This window comes from Amblyraja radiata, chromosome 27 (assembly GCF_010909765.2).
Source record: "Amblyraja radiata isolate CabotCenter1 chromosome 27, sAmbRad1.1.pri, whole genome shotgun sequence".
Lineage (NCBI taxonomy): Eukaryota > Metazoa > Chordata > Chondrichthyes > Rajiformes > Rajidae > Amblyraja > Amblyraja radiata.
The window spans coordinates 15,775,961-15,797,339 of NC_045982.1; the positions used below are offsets into that span (position 1 = coordinate 15,775,961).

General features: G+C 39.6%; 1 protein-coding gene across 4 annotated transcripts in view; it reads left to right on the forward strand.

The window, feature by feature from the left end:
• Window positions 1-21,379, forward strand: part of LOC116988484 (protein argonaute-3) — a 104,543-nt gene that overhangs the window by 62,586 nt on the left and 20,578 nt on the right. For 3 of the 4 annotated variants that reach the window (XM_033045224.1, XM_033045226.1, XM_033045227.1), the window contains 6 exons: window positions 9,573-9,707; window positions 13,834-13,936; window positions 16,443-16,590; window positions 17,837-17,956; window positions 18,755-18,877; window positions 20,033-20,062. In XM_033045224.1, the coding sequence (XP_032901115.1) occupies window positions 9,573-9,707; window positions 13,834-13,936; window positions 16,443-16,590; window positions 17,837-17,956; window positions 18,755-18,877; window positions 20,033-20,062 (659 nt within the window). The remainder of the gene's footprint in view (window positions 1-9,572; window positions 9,708-13,833; window positions 13,937-16,442; window positions 16,591-17,836; window positions 17,957-18,754; window positions 18,878-20,032; window positions 20,063-21,379) is intronic. The other variant, XM_033045225.1, reaches the window with a different exon arrangement.

The window sequence follows — 21,379 nt, forward strand, 5'->3', positions numbered from 1 at the left end:
CAAAGCATGAGTGTTTAATCGAACAATGCTAAATGACAGATGTTATTGGAGATAGATTGTAAAAACAAATAATTCTTAGTGTGATTCCTGCTGGGTAAATACTTTTTTTTTTAACTGCATGATTCCCTCAACTAATCTGGAAATTCTCACTGTTTGGAATCAAGGATTCACAGTTTTGTTTTTCAGATCTGTATCTAATTATTATGGTCTCACTGAAGATTGATTTCTTCAAAAATGCACATTCTTTGTACTACCTCATAGAATTGTCGCCGATGGTTGATTATTTGGCTTGGGTTTAAATGGGTTTGGGATGAAGGTGGCTGTTAAAAATTTGGTTCTGAACTGATTCGCCTGTAAATGGGGTGCTGAAGTAACTTTAATTTATAAAAATGTTAAGGACATCGCAGATCACCTTTGTATTTGCAAATGAAATGGTGGGGAAAAGGTCGTCCTTATCCGTCCAAAAAATCCGTCGAATGAGAAACATATTAATAAGTGGTATCTGAGTCATGTGAATTTAGGGATTACATTCACTAGGAGCATGCTTACAATGTTTTTTTAATTAAAATGGCTGTGGACTGTATTCTGAAAGTTTAGCTCCGCCAAAAACAAATCATAATTTTAAAAAATGTATAATTTGAACAGCTAAAATATTTGTTATAGACTTCTTGAAGGTAAGAAAATCGTTTTCATTATAATGTGGAAGCAGTACTGCATCAGAATGTTACCTTACAACTGCAGATATTATTCATTGGACATAATTTGGAAGCACGGCAGTTTTTGACTTTTAAAACTGCATATATTCCTTTATTGTGGAAAGGAAAGTTATTTTCCTTTGGTTCCTAATGCTGCAAAATTGCATTTCTGGTATTTTCAACAATTAATATTTAAAGCCATTACATTTTACTCAATAGTAAATTCAATTAAGTATTGGCATAAGGAATTCAATTTGATACTTTAATTAATGTTAATGGAAGATTTTTTTATTCCATTTGCTCTGTTACAAAATTCTCATTGACAGGGAAGTCCTCGGTTTCATTACTTAATTTTCTTGGATATACACCCCACATTTTATAAGTAGCATGCACAAATGAAAAATGGCATGAGAAAGATGAGGTGTACAGAGCCTGATAATAATTTTAGTTTACTTCGTTATTATAGTGCATTAATATTACTGAGGAAATTTTTTAAATTGGAAGCAAAAAGAACTTTGTCTGTAACAATCCAGTTACATCACCTTTTACCTGTTTCAAGCACGAGGCATTTAGCCTAATTCTAGGATGTTTGCTACTTCAGAGTGCATTGGATATCTGAAAGTGGTGGCATTCAAATTTGATTTATCATTTGCACCAAAACATTTTGCTGACCTTCAACTTCCATCTCAATTTAATTTGCGTTAATTTACAGACAGGACCTTATTACCCTTGAAAAGAATTGGATCGGAATTCCTCAAAACCTTTTAAATCAGAAATTTGGTCCATTCTCAATTGTATTGGTCTCTATCCATTCTATTAAATCTGGGTATAATTTATATATAAACATATTTACTGGTTGTCAATGCAAAACTCTTGCTCATGAAATTCAACTGCCCCTCCAGGATTTGAGCACGAAGTTGACATCAGTGTGGTACAAGAGTGTCCATTTGTCACATGTACTGGATATGACCCAAAACAACAAATCTCATACATGACAACTACAAAAATAAAAGTATCTCTGGATGCTTTCAAGAGAGAGTTAGATAGAGCTCTTAAAGATAGCCAAGTCAAGGGATATGGGGAGAAGGCAGGAACGGGGTAATGATTGTGGATGATCAGCCATGATCACAGTGAATGACGGTGCTGGCTAGAAGGGCCGAATGGCGTACTCCTGCACCTATCATCTATTGTACAAAAAATTGTCAGTTATTCCAAGTAAACTAGATGATGATAATGTAAAAAACAAAGTTCATAGAACGATCATGGTAGTGTAAAGCCCATGAGTGGTTCAGTGCTGAAGTAGGGTTGTGGTTAAGATTGCGCAGTGTGATTCAAGAACATGATGGTTGTTTGGAAAAAGACGTTCTTGAACCTAAGGTAATGGTTCTCAGACTCCTGTACATTCTTCCGGAGGGTAGCAATGAGAAGAGCGTGTGGGCAGGGAGGTGCGTGTCTTTGATATTGGCCGCTTTCTTGAGGCAGAACATCCTTTAGATGGTGGGGAGGTCAGTACCCGCAATGGGCCAGACAATGTCCATCACTTTCTGCAGCCACCTTAATTTTGAACATAGGTACACAAAAATGCTGGAGAAACTCAGCGGGTGCAGCAGCATCTATGGAGCGAAGGAAATAGGCGACGTTTCGGGCCGAAACCCTTCTTCAGACCTTAATTTTGAACATTTCTGCTTCAGATCTTTTTGGAATAGATATCCTAGGGCCTATTCCTGCAGTGACTGAAGTCATAACTATTCTAGTCATGCCTTCTAACAAATGCAAACATTAGAACACCAGCAATATGGCCTTAACTGATATTCTTTAATATATTTGGGTTTTAATATGTGCCATTCTCAAATATAACCCAGAATCAAATGCCCTTTAAATTATTATCACCCTTAGCGAGTTTATCTTAACTTCACTCTTGAACAGCCTGGCTCTAACTTTTAGCCTTTGTCCCCTAGTTTTGGTCTCCCAACCAATGGAAAATGCTTATATCTGCAAATCTTGCTAATGCACCAGTTTTGGGAGGTATTGGGATTTTATTTTCATTTCTGTTTGATGGGAAATTATCATCTTAAGCTGTGGTGTCCAGACATATATACAAAGCAACTCTTGGGCAGATGTGTAAGCAATCTTCTGAATATATAAATTGAAGAACAAGTTTGTACTATGAATTTGTTGTACATTAGAGCTAATTTACTGTTCTGGTCCTTTGATATTTTGGTTGCCGATGGAAAATGTGAATACAGTTGAAATGTAGGGTTGGCAGATTTTCTGTCAGATGGTGGTGGTTGTCTGGTGTAAATGATACATAGTATGTTTCAGTGAGGAATTTTTCGGTTATTTGAATGACTCACAGAAACCACCGGTGGCAATAATTAAATCAAGTCAGGACATGATCTCACTTATCCGATTGTGTGATTTTACTAAATATGTTTTATGTTCTGTGAATGGGGAAACCAGATAGGAATTTTGGAAATGAGACATTTTTCACTTATACTTTGTAGTTGTGTTTTGTTATCAATATAATTTTTTTAATATGACTATACAAGATTTATTTTTCTAGATTTCTAAAAGGCATTTTTTTTTCCCTTAATTTTATAACGCATTACTTCAAGAGGGGTTTTAATAGCTTTAATGCCCAGACGTTTAAAATTAATCTCACTGATATTTAAGTCACAGTCTGCATGTGTTAATCCAGCACTTATTTTAATTTTACGTGATGAATTTTATTGTAAACAATGTTGTCAAAAATAGGCCTAAAAATATATATACCATCCTGCAGTGTAGTTAGATGATATCTTGCATCAGGTTATGTTACATTCTGAGATATTGCCCTTTATAATAAGAAATATGAAAGTTTCCTCTGATGGATTCCTGAAATCTAGTTGGGCAATTCTGCTGAGCAGTATCGCACATATAATTTGGTATACTGTACGAGTATTCATTTGACTAATGGAAAGGAAATAACATACAAATGGTTTTATTTAATCATAATAATAATAATATTGTATGAAAAGTGCTATACAAATAAAGTTATTTATTTTGTGGCGGATCATGAGTCATTGCCACCAATCTGGCAAGTAGATGCCGTTTTATGTGGTATACATGAAATAATGTTCTTCCATAGAAACTGGTGTACTCTGGTTATTGTTTGCTCTGTGGCTGTCTCAATGTTAGTTATCAGCTGATGTGGGTGAGGATGTGGAATTGATGGGAAACATTGAAAGTGTGACTTGTTCAAATGGAATGCTTCTACAGTGATGACAGATGTATGTGGTTATGGTTCTTTCCATTGGGTTTGCTCATTTCATGTCTGATTTTTAAAGTTAGTTTTTGTTATATTCAACTTCTTCAAACATAAAAGAATATATGAAAAAACGTGGGTGTTTTGAGCACAGACATAGTGCAGAAAGTAATGTTATTTCCTGACATACCATTATATCACTCATGATCATTTTGAATACAGACCACAAATTTGATGTTTAACATCTTGTCATTTCCAGTGGCTGAAAGGTGCAATGTGCACGTGGTAGTCTAAGTGCTGAGAATTTAGATTTATTTTGATGTCAACCTTAGAATAGCAAAAAATATTGCTTGCAGAATTTCTGAGACTAGCCAAGTGATACTTTTTGCATTCCAGAATCGGTCATGTTTCTGGCAGTTGCCAGCTAGTTGTACATCTGTGCACCGGTAATGATTAACTGAATAACATAGAAAGGACTACCTATATATACTTTAGTTAACCTGAGTAAAGACTTTAGGAAGAGCTATACATGTGCATGTTCCAAACAATTCTTCCAATGATAGACACAATGCTGGAGTAACTCAGCGGGACAGGACAGACTGCTGAGTTACATCAGCATTTTGTGTTTACCTTTGATTGAAACCAGCATCTGCACTTCTTTCGTGCACAATTCTTCCAATTATCTACTTTTAAGAAAATGCACATCTGAGATCAGTGAGAATAACAGTACATAGATACATAGAAAATAGGTGCAGGAGTAGGCCATTTGGCCCTTCGAGCCTGCACCGCCATTCAATATGATCATGGCTGATCATCCAACTCAGTATCCCGTACCTGCCTTCTCTCCATACCCCCTGATCCCTTTAGCCACAAGGGCCACATCTAACTCCCTCTTAAATATAGCCAATGAACTGGCCTCAACTACCCTCTGTGGCAGAGAGTTCCAGAGATTCACCACTCTCTGTGTGAAAAAGTTTCTTCTCATCTCGGTCCTAAAGGATTTCCCCCTTATCCTTAAGCTGTGACCCCTTGTCCTGGACTTCCCCAACATCGGGAACAATCTTCCTGTCCATCTAGCCTGTCCAACCCCATAAGCTGAGTTGGATGATCAGCCATGATCATATTGAATGGCGGTGCAGGCTCGAAGGGCCGAATGGCCTACTCCTGCACCTAATTTCTATGTTTCTATAAGAATTTTGTACGTTTCTATAAGATCCCCTCTCAATCTCCTAAATTCTAGCGAGTGTAAGCCAAGTCTATCCAGTCTTTCTTCATATGAAAGTCCTGACATCCCAGGAATCAGTCTGGTTCCCAGGAAAGGTAGTTAGAAATACAATCCTTGTTTGGCAATAATTGATTAATTGAAACTAATTGAAATATTAGTTTGTTAAACCATTGTCATATCTGCTAAGATGATGGTTTCCTTCTTGTTCCTTAAGACTGACTTTATCCTGCTTTCCTTGCAGAAAGTGCAACTTTATAATCCAACTGCATCAGATAAATTGACAGGTGAGGGAGTTGACTTAACACATACAGATTATAACTCAATCATGGATGGAGGTACTATTAGGTGAAGTAAACAGTTAGAACCACACTTTATAGCAAGAACAGATGTTGTGTGAAACTGTTTCCAATGGTTGCTGACAGTATAGAATAGAAGAGTTCTGTAATTTGATGGTCATGCATGGGGCTTTGTGTATTTCTCCAGCAATTCTGGGTCAACGTTTGGTCATGATAGCTGTTTGAATTTCATGGTTGGAGGTACTGTTTGAACATCTGTGAACATGGCATAAATTATGAGAAACATAAATTCTTGGGAAAGGTTTTCCCGTGCAAATGTGTTGTCTACATTAAAGTTAGGTTCCAGAGAGATTATGAAATACAATTTTCCAAGTTGTTAAATAAAGATATTTGATTTTGTAATAATGCATGCTGCTTAGAAGCACTCAAAATAATCACCTTGTGGTGTACATCTGCACTGCTGGATATCTGCTGTGCCATTCTGGCAATTATCTCATACAAAAGACGCATTACATACCTTAAATATAGATCTGCTTTTATTAAGATTTGCAACTGGGCATTTTCTGTGTTGTGTGTCCTCCCGCTTCCACTTACTGTGGGAGTTTATTTAAAAGATTAATGTCTTTACAGTAAAAGTACTATATTGTCTACAAATGACAACAAATTTTCCTAAATGTGTAAGCCTGTATGGTTAAAAGAAAGACTTCCATCTATGCACTATCCTGCATCTCACAAAACATTTCTATGTTGTTCCTGTGGTACATTTATTTTGGGATACAACCAAATCTTACAGCTATTATGCACATAACGGGATTGGTCCAAAGCAGTAAATTAACAAATTATTCATTGTGTCTGGCTTTAATATTGGTTGGAGGTGGAATATTGATCAGATCACATTATTGAGCAAGGTCAAAGATTTTTTAATATCCCTATGCCAGCAGAAGTTACTCTGAACTGGAAAATCTGGAGTGTTTAAATATATATATATTGAGTTTTTTGCCAAAAGAATCAAATAATTTTCTGAGGTAAACACCAATAGTAATAGTTACTGAACATTTCCCATCAAACATTTATAAGTTATGATCTTGCACAAAATAGCTCTTATTCAAATGAAATTGGTTCTCTAGTAATTGTTAATTTTGTAAAGTTTTCTGATTTTTTAAGTGATTGGTAAAATATACCCTTATTGTGGAACATCTGTGTGTCAGGAACCAAGCACGTCTAGACATATGTCAGCCAACAGTTTAAACCACTAATACATCTACAAACTGTATTTCAGTCGCAATGAACTCGCTAACAATTGCAAGAAACTAAACACTTAAGTGGAGGTGAAGACTTGAATCTATGCAACAGTATTAGAGTACTTGTGACCAATGAGAATAATTACTGCTATAGTGAAATTAGGTAATTTAAGCTATGACATTTGTTTCCTGCAGCGATGGCTGCTGCCTGGAAATGTAACTCATTCCATTGTGTGATTCAGTAATTGAAAGTAAAGAGGTCTTTCATCAAATATAATTAATTTCCCCAGTCTTGTTAATGTAGCACCAAATTGGATTAATAGAAAAAGTCCACTCTAAAGTGCATTCATAGATATTTAAGACGTTCTGAAATGTGATCACTGATAATGTACAGAAATGTGGCAATATCCCATAAAGAATTAAATTAATGACTAGCTATTACTTTTTTAGGGATAAATGGTGACCAGAAGACTTGGAAATTGTTTCTGCTGCTCTACAAATAGCTTTGTGGGATCTTCATTTGCACCCGTCAAGGCAGATGAGGCCTCAGATTAACATCTGCTTTGAAAGGATATCAATCAATGCACTTGTCTGACTCCTTTAGCTTTGAAATTGGAAGATTATTCAGTGTCTGTGAAATTCAGTCCTTAAAAGATGTAAATGGTGTTCAAACTTCAATCAGTTCCATAGACCGAGTCCAATGTCCTCAATGGGGTTGAGGTGAATCGGACATTACCCTGTCCTGATTGTTTTCCTTTTTTGATTATGTCAGATCTGGTCAGTTGTGATGAAATTGAATTAAAAAAATTATTAGCCAAGTAATGTATACATTCAAGGAATTTGCCTTGGTGCTTTGCTCGCAAGTAACAAGATATACAGTAAACAATTAAGAATAAAAAATTATAATTTAAACATGTGAAGAATTAAATAAAATACCAGACCATAAAGTCATTAGCTCATTTAATCTCTCTCCACAGACGCTGCCCGGTCTGAGTATTTTTACATTCCCTTTTAATTCAGATTTTCAGCATCTGCAGAGTTTTGTGCCTTGCAGTCTCAGAATTGCTTATTCTTATTTCCATTTTTCTCATTCATTTTCGATTGATACCTCCTTCAAACAAATCACCTCACGCTACTTGCTATTCAACGTTTCTTGATCTCCACTCCTTCGGACATTCTCTTCATTTTGTCTATCCCTTCTCTGCAATCATAATTAATTTCTAACATTTTGTTATTCTGATCAAAGGTTATCAATCATAAGCTGTGCAGAGCTGCCTGACATTGTTTCTGGTATTTTTGCTCTCGGTCAAAATTGGCAAAAAATAGCACTGATAGTCAATAAAGTGTAGTAACTGTTCGATCAGCTGCCTCTTAAATCATCAGTCGAACTATAATTTCATTTTTGAGTGAAAGTAAATCCAGTGCTTAGATTTTGCTTCTGTTCCATGCAATGGGCGGCACAGTGGTGCACCTGGTCGAGCAGCTACCTCACACTGCAAGAGACTCAGATTGATCCTGACCCTGGGTGTTGTCTGAGTGCCGTGCGAATGTTCTCCCTTGGGTTTCCTCCGGGTGCTCCAGTTTCCTCCCACATCCCAAAGACATGGGGTTTGTAGATTAATTGACTTCTGTAAATTGCCCCTAGTGTGTAGGGAGTGAATGCGGAAGAGGGATAACGTACAGTACCCTCTATAATGTTTGGGACAAAGACCCATCATTTATTTATTTGCCTCTGCTCCACAATTTGAGATTTGTAATAGAAAAAAATCACATGCGGTTAAAGTGCACATTGTCAGATTTGACTAAAGGCGATTTTTATACATTTTGGTTTAACTATGTAGAAATTACAGCTGTCTTTATACACAGATAATCACTGCCCAATGTGGACTTGGTTGGTTGGAGTTCCTGCTGCCAAGCTGCACCTTTCAATTCAATTTATTGAATAAAAGATTGTCAAAGATAGCCTGTAGAAGGGTCCCGACCTGAAACGTTACCGATCCATTTTTTTTCCAGACATGCTGCCTGACCCACTGAGTTAACCAGAATTTGTGTTCTTTTGTGTAAACCTGCATCTGCGATTCCTTGTTATAAAATTTAATTTAGCGCTTTTTTGTTACAAAAAGGTGCCGTATACACAATTAATAAACATACGTATCACATAACCGGAAAAAAAAATCTTGCCATTTTACTTTTTGGAGGTGCCAGTTGTACCGGCATGTACTTTCACAAATAAAAACGCTGGTTCTATACTTAATATGAAGTACAGAACTGCGGTTTATGTTAAGTTTATGACACGCTTCCGTCAGTCTGCCCCAGGGCAGCTGTGGCTACAGAAGTAGCTTACCACCACCGAGTGTGACTGAGGAGTAAATGAATAATACGATGTAAAGCGCCTTGAGTATTAGAAAGGCGCTATATAAATCCCATCCATTATTATTATTATTAAGTCATACCAGAAGACTGATTCAGATGCCTGAAATACCTCAAAGCTTCCAATTAAGGCAAAGTTCATTTTTTCCCAGGATTATGTTCCATATTTGCACGGCAATAATAGTGATCTATGAGACTTTTATATGTATTTCATCAATAGCTATTTGCAGTACTCTTTGAGCAGCTGTATTTACACAAATGAAGAATCCTTCAAAACAATATCAAGACAATGCTGACCTTGTGGAAATCTACTAATCAGATAAAAATGCGAATGATTTGGTTGGGATGGAGAATAATTTAAAGCTGACAAATCTCATTTAAATTTCGAACTTGTTTCTTTTATATTATTTCTTAATATTACAAAGAGAATCTTAGTCATTTCTGTGCATTTTCTATTCTTTTATTACAGCATTTTAATTTGGACCCTTTTTATCTTTTTAGTTTCTGCCACTGCTTTCTATAAAGCACAGCCAGTAATTCAGTTCATGTGTGAAGTTCTAGACATACATAATATTGATGAACAACCACGACCTTTGACTGATTCCCATCGCGTCAAATTCACCAAAGAGATAAAAGGTAAGTTGCAGACATTTTCTTTTCAACAACTCAGTAACAGGCTATGGTTGAATTTGAAATTTATTATTTGCCATTCCTGGTTTATTTATATTGTATTTTATTCCAGTCAGTTTATAAAATAAATGTACTAGATATATTGGCAGTGTTTATCCAATGAAGTTTAATATAGTGCGAATACCTGCCTCTGCCACCAACTTGGGCACTGCATTCCAGACTTCAGCTGCCCACTAAACTTATTGTCCCGTACCTAAAATGATTCCCCCAGGTTTTAAATATGTCTGCTTTCCTATCTACTCTCAATACCCCCTTATAATATCTTTAACAGGTCCCCCCCTCAGCCTTTTCTGCTTCAATGAAAATAAACCCAGTCTACCCTCATAACTGAAATGTTCCATCCCAGGCAACATCCTGCTGAAACTCCTCTGCACCCTGCACAGTGCAGTCACATCCTTCCTATAGTGTAACAGCCAGAGCTACATGTGTTATTTCGATTGTTGCCTAACTAACAATTTATAATGTTGTACCAAGACCACCCTGCGCTTGCATTCTGAGACTCTGCTGATAGAAACATAGAAACATAGAAAATGGGTGCAGGTGTAGGCCATTCGGCCCTTCGAGCCTGCACCGCCATTCAATATGATCATGGCTGATCATCCAACTCAGTATCCTGTACCTGCCTTCTCTCCATACCCCCTGATCCCTTTAGCCACAAGGGCCACATCTAACTCCCTCTTAAATATAGCCAATGAACTGGCCTCAACTACCTTCTGTGGCAGAGAGTTCCAGAAACTCACCACTCTCTGTGTGAAAAATATTTTTCTCATCTCGATAGAGGCAAGCATTCGGTATACCATCTTCATCGCCAAATCACTGCTGCCCTGAAATATCTGTGGGTTTACGCATCAAGGTCTCTTTGTTTCATTCTACTCTGTGGGGTACCTACCATTCACGGCAGGTGTCCTACACTTTTTATATACTTCATAACGCCCATATCAGGATTAAATTACATCTGCCTATGTTCTGTTCAATTTACTGGCTGATCAATATCATTCTGAAGGCCAAGCCAACCCTGCTCAATCACACCAATGTTCATGTTGTTTGTAACTTGCTAATCATACCTTCTACACTCACCATCTATGTTGTTAATGTATGTACTGTTGCATAAGTTGTTGATGTATAATACACGACCACCTCTGTACCGATCCCTGTGGTACACCACTGGTCCCAATCACCGAAGCAGCTCTCCACCATCACACTCTGTCTTTATTATTAAGCCAATTTGCATCCAATTTACTAACTCGCCTTGGATCTCATCTGCTTCAGTCCTTTGGGCTAATCTTTCCCAATAGGAATATCTGTGCGCTTGCACAAAAAGCTTTCCTGGAAACACTTTAAATTTCCACTGTCTAATTATTTCAACTAAGCTGATCTAAGTTAATACTGGGAAAGATGAAATCCCTTACTAAAACCTATTCATTTTAAACCTCAGCGGGTGCAGCAGCATCTATGGAGCGACGGAAATAGGTAACGTTTCGGGCCGAAACCCTTCTTCAGACTGATAGGGGGTGGCGGGGAGAAGGAAGGAAAAAAGGAGGAGAAGGAGCCCGAGGGCTGGAGGATGGGAGGAGACGGCTCGAGGGCTAAGGAAGGGGAGGAGACAGCAAGGGCTAACAAAATTGGGAGAATTCAATGTTCATGCCCTCCGGATGCAGGCTCCCCAAGCGGAATATGAGGTGCTGTTCCTCCAATTTCCGGTGTTGCTCACTCTGGCAATGGAGGAGACCCAGGACAGAGAGGTCGGATTGGGGCCCTCTCTAGGCCCTCACCCCCTCATCTTCACCATGGACGTCCAGTCACTCTACACCTCCATCCCCCACCACGATGGCCTCAAAGCCCTCCGGTTCTTCCTCGACCAGAGGAGCAACCTATAACCAGCCACTGACACTCTCCTCAGCCTAGCGGAACTGGTCCTTACCCTCAATAACTTCACGTTTGACTCCTCCCATTTCCTCCAAACACAAGGCGTAGCTATGGGCACACGCATGGGCCCCAGTTATGCCTGCCTCTTTGTCGGGTACGTCGAACAATCCTTGTTCAATACGTACCAGGGCCCCATCCCCGACCTCTACCTCCGTTACATCGACGACTGCTTTGGGGCCACCTCCTGCACCCACACATAACTGACTGACTTCATCCATTTTACCACCAACTTCCATCCGGCACTCAAATACATCTGGACTATTTCCGACACTTCCCTACCATTCCTTGACCTCACTATCTCCATCGCAGGTGATAGACTTCTGACCGACATCCACTACAAACCCACTGACTCCCATGGCTATCTGGACTACACTTCTTCCCAACCTGCCTCCTGTAAGGACTCCATCCCCCACTCCCAATTCCTCCGCCTACGCCGCATCTGCTCCCAGGATGAAACGTTCCACACCAGGGCATCTGAAATGTCCTCATTCTTCAGGGAACGGGGATTCCCCTCCTCCACCATAGATGAGGCTCGCACCAGGGTCTCTTCCATACCCCGCAACACTGCTCTCTCTCCCCATCCCCGCACTCACAACAAGGGCAGAGTCCCCCTAATCCTCACCTTTCACCCCACCAGCCGGCAAATACAACAAATAATCCTCCGCCATTTCCGCCACCTCCAACGTGACCCCACCACTCGCCACATCTTCCCATCTCCCCCCAATGTCTGCCTTCCGCAAAGACCTCTCCCTCCGCAACTCCCTTGTCAATTCTTCCCTTCCCTCCCGTACCACCCCCTCCCCGGGCACTTTCCGTTGCAATCGCAAGAAATGCAGCATCTGTCCCTTTACCTCCCCCCTCGACTCCATTCAAGGACCCAAGCAGTCGTTCCAGGTGCGACAGAGGTTCACCTGTATCTCCTCCAACCTCATCTACTGCATCCGCTGCTCTAGATGTCAGCTGATCTACATCGGTGAGACTAAGCGGAGGTTGGGCGATCGTTTCGCCGAACACCTCCGCTCGGTCCGCAAGAACCTACCTGACCTCCCGGTGGCTCAGCACTTCAACTCCCCCTCCCATTCCCAATCCGACCTCTCTGTCCTGGGTCTCCTCCATTGCCAGAGTGAGCAACACCGGAAATTGGAGGAACAACACCTCATATTCCGCTTGGGGAGCCTGCATCCGGAGGGCATGAACATTGAATTCTCCCAATTTTGTTAGCCCTTGCTGTCTCCTCCCCTTCCTTAGCCCTCGAGCTGTCTCCTCCCATCCCCCAGCCCTCGGGCTCTTCCTCCTCCTTTTTTCCTTCCTTCTCCCCGCCACCCCCTATCAGTCTGAAGAAGGGTTTCGGCCCGAAACGTTACCTATTTCCTTCGCTCCATAGATGCTGCTGCACCCGCTGAGTTTCTCCAGCATTTTTGTGTACCTTCGATTTTCCAGCATCTGCAGTTCCTTCTTGAATAATTTTAAACCTCTGTGATTTGCCTACATATCTGCTCTTTTATCTGTCGCTGGCAGTTGGGAAATCTGTGGTATAATCCAAGCAAAGTGATTGCTGCCTCGGCAAGGCGAGCAGTATAATCAAGGATGAGTCGCACCCTGGCCTCTCCCTCTTCTCCTCCCTCCCATCAGGCAAAAGATATGGAACTGTGAAAATGCACACCACCAGATTTGGGGACTGTTTCTTCCTAACTGTTATCAGACAACTGAATCATCCTACCATAACCAGTGAGTAGTGCTGAACTACTATCTACCTCTTTGAAGACCTTCGGACTATCCTTGTTCTGACTTTGGTGGCTTTATCTTGCACTAAATGTTATTCCCTTATCATGTATCTGTACACTGTAAATAGATCGATTGTAATCATATGTTGTGTTTCTGCTAACTGGTGGGAACGCAACAAAATGCTTTTCACTGTACCTCATTATACGTGACAATAAATTAAAGTGAACTGAAGTTGCAGACTTAATACATGTTTCTAATTTGAAAAGATATCCTGATGCATCGGTAGGATATTGATTTTGAAATGTGCAGAGCTCAAGTATGAATAAATAGTTTCAGAGGAAAGAGAGAGATTACATTTATTTTCCAATATTGAGGTTACAGTTAAATTGGTTTGTAACAGTTGCTATTTTGCCTTCTCCTGACAAACTTCTCACAGGATTGAAAGTTGAAGTAACTCACTGTGGACCTATGAGGAGAAAGTACCGTGTGTGCAACGTCACCAGACGACCAGCCAGTCATCAAACGTAAGTTATAAGGCCTAATATCAAAACTTGAAGGAAAATACAAAAGTCTAGGTCACATTTGTATAGGATAGAATTTACGTTTTTGATGCATATTTTACGGAAAAATAACCTTTCTTTGAGTTGAATATTTGTCACTGTTTGGCTGCTGTGATGAAGTCTTCATCTTGGAGCATCATAGGTAAGGGGTATCGATTTACACAGGCTGGATTGCTAACTCAAACCCCTGACGTGGAGAAAATCACATTATAGGTTTGGGTTCAGATTTTCCATCATAATCACTTCAGACAAAGTAATGCACGGGCTTGTTTGAAACTGCACCTCTCTTTTTGCTGTGGACCCCTTCTGATATTGATGATGTCACTGGAGTTTGTCTTGCTAGTAAGAAACTTGTACTTCGCAATTGCTGTTATTAGCTCTTCCTTCCTAGGTCGCAAATCAATGCAATCGCATTAAATCATGGCATTGGGGCAGGCATTAATCATATGTTATACTTAGCAGCCTGCGTAGGAAGGAACTGCAGATGCTGGTTTACACTGAAGATAGACACAAAATGCTGGAGTAACTCGTACAGTCATAAGTGCTTGGAGTGGAATTAGGCCATTCGGCCTATCAAGTCTACTCCGCCATTCAATCATGACTGATCTATCTCTCCCTCCTAATCTGATTCTCCCCATAACCTCTGACACCTGCACTAATCAAGAATCTATCTATCACTGCCTTAAAATAGCCACTGACTTGGCCTCCACAGCCTTCTGTGGCAAATAATGTCCTTTAAAAGAATGTCCTTTAATTCTGAGGCTATGACCTCCTGTCCTAGACACTCCCACTGGTGGAAACATCTTCCACTCTATCCAACCCTTTCACTATTGTGCATGTTTCCACGAGGTCCCCCCTCATTCTTCTAAACTCCACTGAGTACAGGCCCAGTGCCGACAAACGTTCATCATAGGTTAACCTACTCATTCCTGGGATCATCCGTGTAAACCTCCTCTGGAACCTCTCCAGTGCCAGTATGGTTCCTCAGATATGGTGCCCAAAATTGCTCACAATATTCCTAATGCAGCCTTACCAGCACCTTATAGAGCCTCAGCATTACAACCCTGTTTTTGTATACAAGACCTCTTGAAATAAATGCTCGCATTGAGATTGCTTTCTTTACTTCCAATTCGACTTGCAAAGTGACTTTTTGGGAACCCAGCACCAGCACTCCCAAGTCCCTTTGCACCTCCGATTTCTGAATTCTCTCCCCATTTAGAAAATAGTCTACGCCTTTATTCCTACTACTAAAATTCATGACTGGTTGGACCCAAAACATCATCCATTCATTCTATTCAGAGATGCTGCCTGTCCCACTGAGTATACTTAAGTCTGTTGCATTGTTCCCCTAATTCAAAGGATTTTATTTCATGTCTTTAATATTAATTCAGCTGCAGTTCAAATTCTATTGCAAAACCTCAGAATTGCATCTGCCTTTACAATTAATATGTATTCCTTATTAGTCTTCCAAAGCAACTATCATCATTAGGCTATGCAAAATAATGTATACATTATTTTTTTACATTATACAGGGCTCAGTTGGTAATTTTTATTATTCATAGCTGTAGATAATTTGATAGAATTTAATAGCAAAACTCAGGTCAAGATCTCTTTAAATAGAGAGAATACAAACATAAAAGTAAAATAACAGCTTTTAAACCCAAGTATTTGGGGTATATTTTATGAAGCAAACATGTAGACGATTGGGCAAATTGTGATCATTCTGGGTTTCATGAAAGTTCTTTTTTTAATATACCACTTTTTTGCAATCAGTCTGAGAAATTGAAATACATTGTTTCCTTAAAATGTATAAAATGAAAGGATGGGGAATGTCACAAGGCACCACTTTATCATAGGTACACAAAAATGCTGGAGAAACTCAGCGGGTGCAGCAGCATCTATGGAGCGAAGGAAATAGGCAACGTTTCGGGCCGAAACCCTTCTTCAGACTGATGTCCATAGATGCTGCTGCACCCGCTGAGTTTCTCCAGCATTTTTGTGTACCTTCGATTTTCCAGCATCTGCAGTTCCTTCTTAACCACTTTATCATAACTTGGGCATTTCTGAATACTGTAGAGAAGAATAATCCAAAGGTAAAAAACAGCTCTAATTCAGTCTGAAGAAGGGTTTCGGCCCGAAACGTTGCCTATTTCCTTCGCTCCATAGATGCTGCTGCACCCGATGAGTTTCTCCAACACTTTTGTCTAGCTCTAATTCTGAATTTTTACTCAAGGCATTTGACACTGTTCATCTATCTATCAGCTCTTTGGTCAGGGCTAATAGAACTAAATTAGGATCCATGTGTTGTGAAATCATGCCAAAGGCCAAATTTGTGCGAAAACGATTTCATGCACGATTATATAGAAATATGGCAGATTTAGGTTACACTAATTTCTTCCAATTGTATTCCTTAGCTGGGGAATTTGGATTTCAGTTCACCTGTATTAAGTGTTTTTCTATTGTTTCCCAGGTTCCCCTTACAGCTGGAAAATGGACAGACTGTGGAATGCACTGTGGCGCAATATTTCAAACAGAAATACAACCTTCAGTTAAAATACCCACACCTACCCTGTCTGCAGGTGGGACAGGAGCAGAAACACACCTATCTGCCACTGGAGGTAAGAGATGAATGGGTGGACCTCATCCTGTACGGATGAGAATTGAATAACACGGGTCCACCACTGATTTTCGGCACCCTTGGTTCCACAACCTTGCTGGATTATCCATTTTGCTGGGCCAACATAGGTCACTGCCTCTGGGAGGATTTGAAGGGTACTGGAATGGTTTGCTTTGGCCCCCGAGGAGCCGAGATACCAGACAGCAAAGTCGGACTCTGAAGTCGGCTATGGGAACGGATCTGTCGGCTCAGGCCGGGCCGGAGTTCCAGAGCCCTGGCCACAGGGGGCAAATTCAAACTGTCGATCGGATGCGGAAGTTGGCTATGAGAACAGATCTGCAGCTCCAGCTGAGACTTTAAACCGGAGGCATCTTTATTTCCCTAATAATACAAAGATCAGTTATAGAAGGTAATGACCCAGCCGAGATCATCTAAATATATCAATCAAGCTGGTGACCCTTGGGTCTACATGACTTAATACTAAAACAGAAGCATAATTTGCTCAAATAAATCAGTGATACCCATGAAAATTTATATTTATCCACAAGTTATATCTGTTTGGTGGGGAGTATTTATGCGCCAGTTTGCCCGCTCTCATATTAAGGACCAAAAGTCGAATATAGATTTTAATTTATGATTTTATATGCATGTGCTATTTGTACAATAGCTTAATTAAATGCTTATTATAGGTCAGCAATTTATTTGCATGTGGCTGGCCTTTTTTGTGTGTCTAGCTATACCTTGTTTATACTTTGCAAGGAATTAAAACAAAAAAAAATTGAACTTGGCCAACTTTATGCAAAAAGAGCGATAAGATAATATAAGCTCCATAGATGCTGCCTCACCCACTGAGTTTCACCAGCATTTTTGTCTACCTTCGATTTTTTCAGCATCTGCAGTTCTTTCTTAAATATAAGATGATTGAACAGATATAATGAAAAATATCTTCACATAGGATTTTCACAACTTCATGAAATACCTAAGTATTTTGCGACAAATAATGTGTAATTATTTTTGTAATGCAGCCAATGTGTGCACTAATGACTTTTGAGATATGAATATTGATCCCAAAACCAGAAACAGTTCTCTCATCATGAAACAGTATCATACAAATCAAATTTCCATCTAGTGAGCATACAAGACCTCAGCGTAACATTTAATCTGAAATGCCACACCACTGACTTTGCAATTTGAGTTGAGGAAATTGCTTTGTATGTGCTTCAGCTGAATTTTGGTTTTTGAATTAGGTCTGTAACATTGTGGCGGGACAGCGTTGTATCAAGAAACTGACGGACAATCAGACATCAACAATGATCAAAGCAACAGCACGCTCAGCACCTGATAGACAAGAGGAAATAAGTAAATTGGTACGTTTTGGATTGTTTCTGCCTGTAAGCTGGTACTGCCGTGTACAGTGCCAATAAGATGGTGGCCAAAGCTATGTTTGCGATACCACCTTACCGGTTCAAATTATTTTCACCTATGGCGTGGAACATAAATCTATGTTAAAATGATCTGTAACTGTCATATCCTGTTTAAATGTGGCAGTTTTGGATGTTTTAAACATATTTAATTTAGCATAGTCTGTTCCATTGCTTCTTGCATAAAACTTTTCACTTTTTAATCTACACGTTGGTACTCACTGCTGGCTTTCTCCTTTCATTTGGGTCTCATCTTATGAAGTTCAACCTGACTTTGTACATCTACACATTCAAATATTTCATGCCCTTTTTATCACCTGCACCCTTTCATATAACCCTCATAATTTATTTCCTCTTTCATCACCATAGTAACTCTTTTAGTAAAATCCCCAGTCTATCCTGTTGTGGCCTGCACCATGACTCCTTGCTACAATGATTTTAGTCATCAGCTAAAACTTTTCTCCAGTGGCATTCTCAACATACTAGTCTTTCTCAATTACAACCTTAACTGTTGTAATTTTATAACATAATATAAATTGGGTATAAAACAAAAATAGTTTGCCCAACATTTAAAAAAAACTAAATCTCACTGAAAGAAACTTCTGTTTATTAGTCTATGCATCATTTATTCACAACTATAGACATTTTCTTAACCAAGTTAACTTCGGTGTGCATGTTACTTAATGCTTTTTTTCGCCCCTATAGTTGAAATATATTCTAATTCCATCACTTTTTACTTTTTAGGTAAAAAATGCAAACTATGACGCTGATCCTTTTGTCCAGGAGTTTCAGTTTAAAGTTCGAGATGAAATGGCTCATGTGACTGGCCGAGTACTTCCAGCCCCCATGCTGCAGTATGGGGGGAGGGTAAGTCATATTGATACCTGCAAAATCTGTGGTGCCTAAACAGGAAGTTGACAATTTTACCAACCAAATGATTGGAAATTGAACATTTCTGATGTGCAAACCTGGTAGCATTGCAATATTTTTTGAGCACCTCTCAGTAATGTTGTAAACTAAACTATTCATGGTTTAATTTTTTTGCATGCATTTTGGACTTTGCTGATTAGAACTTAGTGGTTGTTCATCATTCTTAGTGTATGGGAGGATGGGGTAAGATCACAGGATGGATGCTTTTCCTTCCGGATGTTGTATTGGTCATCATCAGTCTTGTCTAAGTTGGAAATTTTGACGGAGAGGTATGTGGAGAAATTCCCAGAGCTGCGTCCGTATTTCATTATCAGAGTACAAATGGACTTTAGAGATACAACACGGAAACCGGCCCTTCAGCCCACCGAACCCACGTCGACCAGTGATCACTCCGTAGATAAGCACTGTCCTACAACATGCTTGAGACAATATACAGTTTTTATTAAAGCCTGTCAACCTACAAACTTGTACGTCTTTGGAGTGTGGGAGGAAACCGGAACACCCGGGGGAAACCGACATGGTCACAGTGATACAGTTGGTATTGTAAGGCAGCAACCTACCACTGCGCCTGTGTCGCACCCATACCTTGTACTAACTTTCCTTGACCTTGTACTGTAATATGCAGTGATCTATTTAAATACCAAGTCCTCAAAACCACAATATTCAAAATATCTTTCTGCTGTACACATGAAAAGATGTGCTGATAATTTAATCGTATTGACTTGATTAACCTTGTATGTTTGGCGAACATTTTCTAAACCTGCTTCATAAGTACAGTTGAAGATTTAAACAAAAATAGTTAAAGAATAGTCAGTTTCTAGAGTTTTTCCAATTGCAGTCATCAGAGTTTGGTGAAAATAAATAGTGAACATTTAATACCAGATATAAATTCTCTTCCTTAATTCTATGTATTTCTTGAGTTTGCATATTGCCTAGTTTGTTTGTGTATGTGTGTTTTAGTAAGCATGTAGCAGTCAAAGGATCGTTATCATTGATTGTTTGCTGAATTTTATTGTTTCCAAACAGTTCATATGATTATGATAATTTCATTGCATTTCCTGGTACATTCTCAGAGGTAATTTTGTTTTACAGGTGGAACCAAGTCATTTTAGATTACAAACTGTAAGTAACAAAATTTAGATTAATTAAGTAATAGATGTGATTAGAATGCATCTTAAAGTAAAAATGCAGTAACTCCATAACTTATTTTAACTGGGAATAAGTTGTGGATTTATCAGCATGTTTGCCGGTCTGGGATTTAATCATGAAAGCTAATAGCAGCAGATACCAATCAGAATTATACCCATGACACACATTTAATAAAACATACTGACTTTACCTTTTTAATACAGAAACTAGGAACTGCAGATGATGGTTTACAAATAAAGACACAAAGTGTTGGAGTAACTCAGCAGATCAGACACCTCTGAAAATCATGGATAGGTGACAATTTCAGTCAAGACCCTTCTTCAGAATGATTGTGGGGGAGGGGGTGGGGGGAGAGAAGGAAAGAAAGCTGGTAGAGAGGAGGGTAGGACAAAGCCTGGCAAATAATAGATGGATACAGGTGAGTGGGGTTTTGCTAGGTACATGTTGGACAATCACCAAAGATGAAAAGGCAGTTGTGATACAAAAATATTGAAGAGTTGTGAACTGTGAAGCTAAGGAAGGTTTAATTTAGAGATACAGCGCGGAAACAGGCCCGTCGGCCCACTGATTCCATGCCAGCCAGCGATCCCTATTCATGAACACTAGCCTAAACACACTAGGGACAATTTGCATATACACCAAGCCAATTAACCTACAAACCTGTACGTCTTTGGAGTGCGGGAGGAAATTGAAGATCTCAGAGAAAACCCATGAGGTCAGGGGGAGAACGTACAAACTCCATACAGACAGCACCCATAGTCGGGATTGAACCCGTGTCTTCAGGCGCTGCAATAGCTGTAATGCAGCAAGTCTGCCACCGTGGAAGGGTAGACTCAGCAACTGTTTCGCCAGACACTTGTGCTCGGTCCACCAAGGCCTACAAACATTTAGTGCTAAACATTTTAACTCCTTCCATTCCCACACTGATCTTTCTATCCAAATGGAAATCCTCCATTGTCAGAGTGAGGGTACATGGAAATTGGAGGAATAGCAACCCACATTCCGCTTGCGTATCTTACAACCCAGCAATATGAACATTGAATTCTCCAATTTTAGGTAACTACAAAACACATGCACCCCTCCCCTTTCTTTGCCACTCCCTCTTCACTGTGCCCCACCTGAACTCTCGCCTATTTCTCGCCTCCCATCCCCTTTCACCTATATTCCTTCCTTCGCTTCACAAGTTGCAACTCTTCAATCCTTTTGTCGCTCACTGTCTTTTCATCTCTGGCCTTTGTCCAACCATCTGCCTATCGGAAACCTTCCGCACCAGTATCCACCTATTACTTG